The sequence below is a fragment of the Octodon degus genome, unplaced genomic scaffold, assembly GCF_000260255.1.
Source record: "Octodon degus isolate 3935 unplaced genomic scaffold, OctDeg1.0 scaffold00007, whole genome shotgun sequence".
NCBI lineage: Eukaryota > Metazoa > Chordata > Mammalia > Rodentia > Octodontidae > Octodon > Octodon degus.
The window spans coordinates 1,401,402-1,408,407 of record NW_004524583.1 but is presented as its reverse complement, the minus strand read 5'-3'; the positions used below and the strand labels follow the sequence as shown (position 1 = coordinate 1,408,407).

Genomic DNA, 7,006 nt, shown 5'->3' with positions numbered 1-7,006 from the left:
GGAGAGAGGCTGTCTAGAAGCCACAGCTGCTGCTCCTCCCTTTGCTTTTTGCTGTTTTCTGCTGCCATGACCTGTTGCTCTCTGCCATGTGCCCCTCTGCCTGGGAGTCAGCTGAGTATAGACTGAAACCTCCACAAACTGTGAGCTAAATAAACTTTTCTTTCCTTAATTTGGGGTGTTGGGTATTTTGTTCCAGCAACAGGTAAAAAGTAACTGAGACATGGGTATAGGAGAGCAAAGAAGAAAAAGGAAGAGAAGAGGAATAAACCTATGAAAGGAAGTTGGCATGATAGGATGAAGGGTACAGATTTCTATTTCTTTTAATCCCAAAGCTGTCAGCATCTGTAAGGTTTTGCCCACTGTCTTATTTCTGGGCACACACATCCTAGAGTATCGCTTCACAACTACACTTCTGCAATGACATGATTCTTGCAAAACAGTTTGTGTATGCTAAGCTGCCTGGGTCTGGACTCACATTTTCTCAGCCTAACCCACTGCCAGTAGTTCCCACAAGGGCACATCCCATGTCACTTTCTTCTTTTGTACTTGTGTGTTGGCAGTCCCCAGGAAACTCAAGATTTCAGAGGAGCACTGGGCAGGGCCTGCACCTCAAAGCAGAACAGCAATGTGTGAGGAATGTGGTTTGGGATTTCTCCAGAGAGGAGAGAGGTCTTGTCACTGAGGCTAGATGCTCCTCCCTGCCTGGTCCACGCATGTGCAAAGCAGGCACTTCTGATTCTCAGTGTATCTTTCTTGGGCTCCCGCACAGAAGGAACAACCTTTGTGAACATATCAGTGACTACAGTCTTTGCTATAAGGATTGAACTAGTGAAGGCCTGAGACCAGTGCTTAGTAAAAGAAGCAAGTGGCACTTTCAGTGCTCTGACAGTGTTCATCAAAAGGCAATCTGAGAGCAACTCCGAGCAGAACCACAAGAACAGCTTGTGCACCAAAATTAACAAGATTTCCCAGGCTCTGCTCCAAATTAGTATAATTCGAAGTTCCTGGAGTGGGGCTCATGGAGGACATTTATTGTATTTCCAGTGTCTCCAATGTATATTCAACTATGACAGCCTGTATATGACAGAAGAATGTGAGGACATCCAGGAGTAATAAGAATATGGATCCAAATTAGACTTAGATGGATTTGGTTAATTTTCCCTGACTCTTGCTATCTCTGACAAAGTTATGTTTGTACAACTTTACTTTCTAAAGCACTTCCATGTTAGTCATCTAAGTATTAGGACATATTTTACTAAATTTCTCTTTTAGACAGACAATACCTTAGTGCTTTTGTGTCTTTGTGTGTCCCTTGCCTGGCAGAGTGCCTGACTGAGTAGGTGCTTAATAAATTCTTTTTTTTTTTTTTTTTCATTAAACTTTGTTTTAATAGGTCTCAAAATTCTGTGACAGATTTTTGGTCAAGTTGTTTCCATTAAAAAGTATTGATTTTAAAAACTAATAACTTAAAAACTGCCACACATAAAAAAAAAATGGTCCACAAAACATTCTCCTTTCCTTCTGAAGGTTTTACGATGCATTGTTATCATTGACCAGTCTTTCACTATTAAACTTAAATGGCCAATTGGGAGAAACAGTTCTGAGACCAGTCTTCCGCCACTGATTAGGACTGGGGTGGCAGGTGTCAGGGATAATATTCATTTAGCCTTCTGAGCTTTCTGGGCAGACTTGGTGACCTTGCCGGCTCCAGCAGCCTTCTTGTCCACAGCTTTGATGACACCCACAGCAACTGTCTGTCTCATATCACGAACAGCAAAACGACCCAGAGGTGGATAATCAGAGAAGCTCTCGACACACATGGGCTTGCCTGGAACCATGTTAACAATGGCAGCATCACCAGATTTCAGAAACTTGGGCCCATCTTCCAGCTTCTTACCAGATCGGCGATCAATCTTTTCTTTCAGCTCAGCAAACTTGCAAGCAATGTGAGCTGTGTGACAATCCAGGACAGGGGCATAGCCAGCACTGATCTGGCCAGGATGGTTCAGGATGATCACCTGAGCAGTGAAACCAGCTGCTTCCATTGGTGGGTCGTTTTTGCTCTCACCAGCCACATTGCCACGCCGGACATCCTTGACGGACACGTTCTTGACGTTGAAGCCCACATTGTCCCCAGGAAGAGCTTCACTCAAAGCTTCATGGTGCATTTCAACAGACTTGACTTCAGTTGTGACATTGACTGGAGCAAAGGTGACCACCATGCCAGGTTTGAGAACACCAGTCTCCACTCGGCCCACTGGGACAGTGCCAATACCACCAATTTTGTAGACATCCTGGAGGGGCAGCCGCAAAGGCTTGTCAGTGGGGCGAGTGGGTGGGAGGATGCAATCCAAAGCTTCAAGCAGTGTGGTTCCGCTGGCATTGCCATCCTTGCGAGTGACCTTCCATCCTTTGAACCAAGGCATGTTAGCACTTGGCTCCAGCATATTGTCACCATTCCAACCAGAAATTGGCACAAAAGCTACCGTGTCAGGGTTGTAGCCGATTTTCTTAATGTAGGTGCTGACTTCCTTAACAATTTCCTCGTATCTCTTCTGGCTGTAGGGTGGCTCTGTGGAATCCATTTTGTTAACTCCAACAATTAGTTGTTTCACACCCAGTGTGTAAGCCAGAAGGGCATGCTCACGGGTCTGCCCGTTCTTGGAGATACCAGCTTCGAATTCACCAACGCCAGCAGCAACAATCAGGACAGCACAGTCAGCCTGCGATGTGCCTGTAATCATGTTTTTGATGAAGTCTCTGTGTCCAGGGGCATCAATGATGGTCACGTAATACTTGCTGGTCTCGAATTTCCACAGGGAGATGTCAATGGTGATACCACGCTCACGCTCGGCTTTCAGCTTGTCCAACACCCAGGCATACTTGAAGGAACCCTTCCCCATCTCAGCAGCCTCCTTCTCAAATTTTTCAATGGTCCTTTTGTCGATGCCACCGCATTTGTAGATCAGATGGCCGGTGGTGGTGGACTTGCCGGAGTCCACGTGTCCGATGACGACGATATTAATGTGGGTCTTTTCCTTTCCCATGTTGGCTTCGATTTAGTGGTGGCCTTCACTACGCCTGTGCTCTCGCGGCAAACCCGTTGCGAAAAAGGCTTAATAAATTCTTAATGATTAAGTAAATAAACATAGCATAGCTATCATGAATCTATCAAGCAAAGATTCATGTTCATTCATAGTAAACTATTGAGATTTTTTATAACAAAGGCTTAAAATGAGGCTTGATCTTTATGTTTATTACTAATATCTTCAGAGTATAGATTTTCTTCTCAAATGCTGCCCCATCATCTCTGGAGCTGCAAATTTGTTTATACCTTCTCCTCCCACCTCTCAGTGGAAAAACTACACTGGTCAAAAGTACTAAGAAGGAGACAAACTGGACTAATTAGAAAGAAATTTGCAGATGTCATTTAATGCACACATATTCAGTACTAAAGTGTCCTCACCCCTCAGCAGCGTCTAGGATCATCTACTGGTAGCTTTATGAGATGCAGCCCTTGTCACACGCATGGTGATGCCAGGGCCTAGACAGCCAGTGCTCGGGGCTCCTTCCTTATGGAGATCTCCCTTCCTTCTATCTCTCCCTGCTTAGCACTTTGAGTCGCTCTCCTCACTCTGAAAAGGCTATGAGAGCCACTTCAGTGATGAATGTTCTATGGAAGTGTATTTCACAATAAGTCTTTGTTCACATGCACTGTTAGGCTGAAGATTTATCTCCAACTAGTGAAACTTCAGGGAAGATTTAGTGGTTTAGGAAATTAATAAGGTCAGAAAGAAAGAAAAAACAAACTTGAGCATAAGTCCTGATACAAGTGAATACAAGGTTCTGGAAATTGATGGACATCAGATAGCAAAATTCTGGGGATGCATGTACCAAGTAGCTTGACACATCTGCTTTGCAAAGAATTGACTGAAGAAGTGCCAGGAGAAGAAATGTGAGAACTGCGGGGCTCCAAGAAAGGGCCCTGTTGCTGAAGCTCCGGGTGGTTTTCATAGCATTTTGTTTTGTTTTATTTTTTTTAATCTTAAGGAAAAAAAAACTGCTGAAATTAAGCTGACATGAAATAATTTCAATCACGAGTGTGTCCTAACTCTGCACTTTCTTTGTCACGTTAACTTCTTTTGATTTCAAAGAACATTTTGAATTTACTAGGCCCAAAATGCATGATGTTTTTAATTTAAACAGAGAGTTTGCCAAACTTACCCATAAAAGAAATATTTTCATGCTCCAGCTCTTTTATCAGCCCCATAGCTTGGGTGTGGCTTTGTTTCCCAGTTCAGTAACCCTCTGTGCTGATGAGAAACCAAATAGAATGACTGGGAAACCTGAACATGCCTTTGTGCAACAGATTCTGCCTTCATCTCATGAAAGAGATGCACTACAGGGAATGAGGTGGAGAAACAGAGGAAGCAAATTTAGTATTATGTGCCAAAAAAAAAGATGGCTTTATCATAAAAATTCCTAAAAATAATGTCAAAAATCACACCTTTCGATTATTGGGCACTGACCATAATAAAATATCACTCTAGGCCAGACAAATAGCTCAGTGGATTAAAACACCTGCAAACAGGCACAGGGGCTGGGGCTTTGATCCCCGGGGCTGCCTTGCCAGCCCTGCCCCTGAGGCATGCCGAGTCAGCAATTGAGGCGGGGCCTGTAATTCTAGCTCTTGGGAGTCTGTAAACAGGTGGATCATTATGAGTCCAATTTAGTAGTGAGACCCCAAACATCCTGTAGACCCTTCCCTAAAATAAAAAAAAAGAAAAGAAAAGAAATTGAATGTCTGGTGAGTCTCCTCTGGTACTATGCTTGCTGAGCCAGGGACTAAGAGCGGGAGAATGCGAAGCACAGGTGTTCCAGGTAAGATGCTGAATTTGACTCAAAGCACTCAGCTAGGTGAAAATATATCTAAGTGATGTAACATCAATTTTGTCAAAAAGGCATATTACTGTGGGTATATAATACACATTCTTTAAACTATTTCAACTGATAAACTATTAATTTGAATTTTATGAGTTTTAATATTAAACAATGATTACATAACAGAAAAGTTATCACAAAATAAAGTATTGAATTTTTAATATTTACTGTTTAAATATTAAAGCATCTAAATTTTCAACATTATCTGTGTTTTTGTGTGCAAATTCTAAAAAATAACAACAGAAATAAATTTCTAAATGAACTACAATGAAATCACCAATAGAATTCTACAAAAAAAATTTGTTTCAATTATTACACCTAAGGCACTCTTCACACATGACATCGTATTCTATATACGCCTATTGCTCATACTGACAGTATGTATTTTATGTTCTTGGCCTTTCTGTGTGACACATTTGACATCTCAGTGGTCTTGCTGAGTTGTAAGGAGGTTTTAATCATATTATACAATGTGTAGTTAACAGGAACTGTCTTGGTTACTTTTCTCCCATTGCTGAGACAAAATACCCGACGTCCAGAATTAAGGAAGGAAAGGCTTGTTTAGCTCACTGTTCATGGAGGCTTCAGTCCATATTCAGCTGGTTCCAAGGCAGAGTGCCGTGTGGCAATAGGCAACAGTTCATGGCAGCAGAAAATAGTAACAGCAATAAGAGCAAAAGAGGAGCAGCAGAAAGCAAGCCTCTTTCCCTCCCTTACGTTGTATGCAGGTTACCCAGTCTAGGGTGGGTGTAGTGCTTACACTCATAATCCCAGCATCAGAGCATGAGTCAATCACAAACTCTAGAAGCCCACCCTATGACCACACAAGGATTTTGGGGAGACACCTACATACAAACCACAATAGGAACATACGATATCAATAAAATACAGTATTAAAGTCTTCATATGTAATTTAGATATCATGTGTCATTCTCTAAAGTTAGAAGAAATATTAATATTTTACATTAACTGTTTACTTGTTTATACAACCTAAAAGATAACATCAGAAATAAATTCCTATATGAACTACACTGGAAATACCAATAGAACTCTACACAAAAATAATCTTTGTTTCATGTCACACCCAAGGTAGTCTTCAGAAATGAAAACTGTGAGGCTGGGGTGATAAGTCAGCAGTCAAAAGGCCTGCCTGGAAAATGCAAGGACCTGGGTTGGATGCCTGGTACCACATGCTGTGCCAGCCCTGCCTGGGGGCATGCTGAGTCACACTACGTATGGTGGCACATGCCTGTCATCCCAGTTCTGGGGAGGTTGAACCAAGAGGATCACACTATGAGTCCAAGCTGCATAGCAAGATCCTGTACCAAATAAATAAATAAATAAATAAGCTATTTTTTAAAAAATAATGAATGAAATGAATGTTCCATGCACATGCCTCACTTACACTGACAGCACATGTGCTTAGCTGTCCTTTCATGTGTGACAGACCATGATTCTCACCTATCTTGTTTTCCTGTTTTGTGAGGAGCTTCCTACTATACTGCACAATATGCACTCAGTAGAAAAATGTCAATAAAATAAAATATCAAATATGTAATGTTTACTTAGAATTGATATCAACACTTTCACATCAACTGTTTATTTGCTCACAAACCTAAAAGTTAACATTAGAAATAAAAATCTATGTGAACTCAATGTAAATACAAACAAAAGTCCACCACATAAATAATCTTTGCTTCAACTGTCACATCCAAGGAAGTCTTCATACATGAATATTGCACACTCCATACAAAAGTATCACTTACATTGATAGCATATATGGTTTGTTTTCCTGCCATTTCCTGTAGGGTACATTTGATATTTTTTTGGTTTTGCTATTGTAATAGGCCTTTGTGATGCTGTGCCTGCCTGTTCCCCTGTCAGTTCACTAGTTTGTTGAACAACTTTTTGCATCACTCCCTGGGCAGAAACATTTTGTTTTTCCTCTGCTGTAAATGATCTGAGTTTCAGTCCCAATCTTCTAAGAAAATTTCTTTGTGATATTTTGTGTGTATTATTTTCTTTGGAAACTATCAAACTCTTTATGCCATACATGTTTAGGATT

The 7,006-nt window shown here is 41.3% G+C and overlaps 1 protein-coding gene across 1 annotated transcript; it reads right to left on the bottom strand.

The window, feature by feature from the left end:
• Positions 1-1,658: 1,658 nt before the first annotated feature.
• On the bottom strand, positions 1,659-3,109 carry LOC105743775 (elongation factor 1-alpha 1). The gene has a single exon (XM_012517338.2). The coding sequence runs from the start codon at positions 3,045-3,047 to the stop codon at positions 1,659-1,661; it is 1,389 nt and encodes a 462-aa protein (XP_012372792.1). The 5' UTR covers positions 3,048-3,109.
• Positions 3,110-7,006: the final 3,897 nt, after the last annotated feature.

Coding starts and splice junctions, on each gene's coding strand:
- LOC105743775 (XM_012517338.2), bottom strand. CDS start 3,047: ATGGGAAAGGAAAAGACCCACATTAATATCGTCGTCATCGGACACGTG.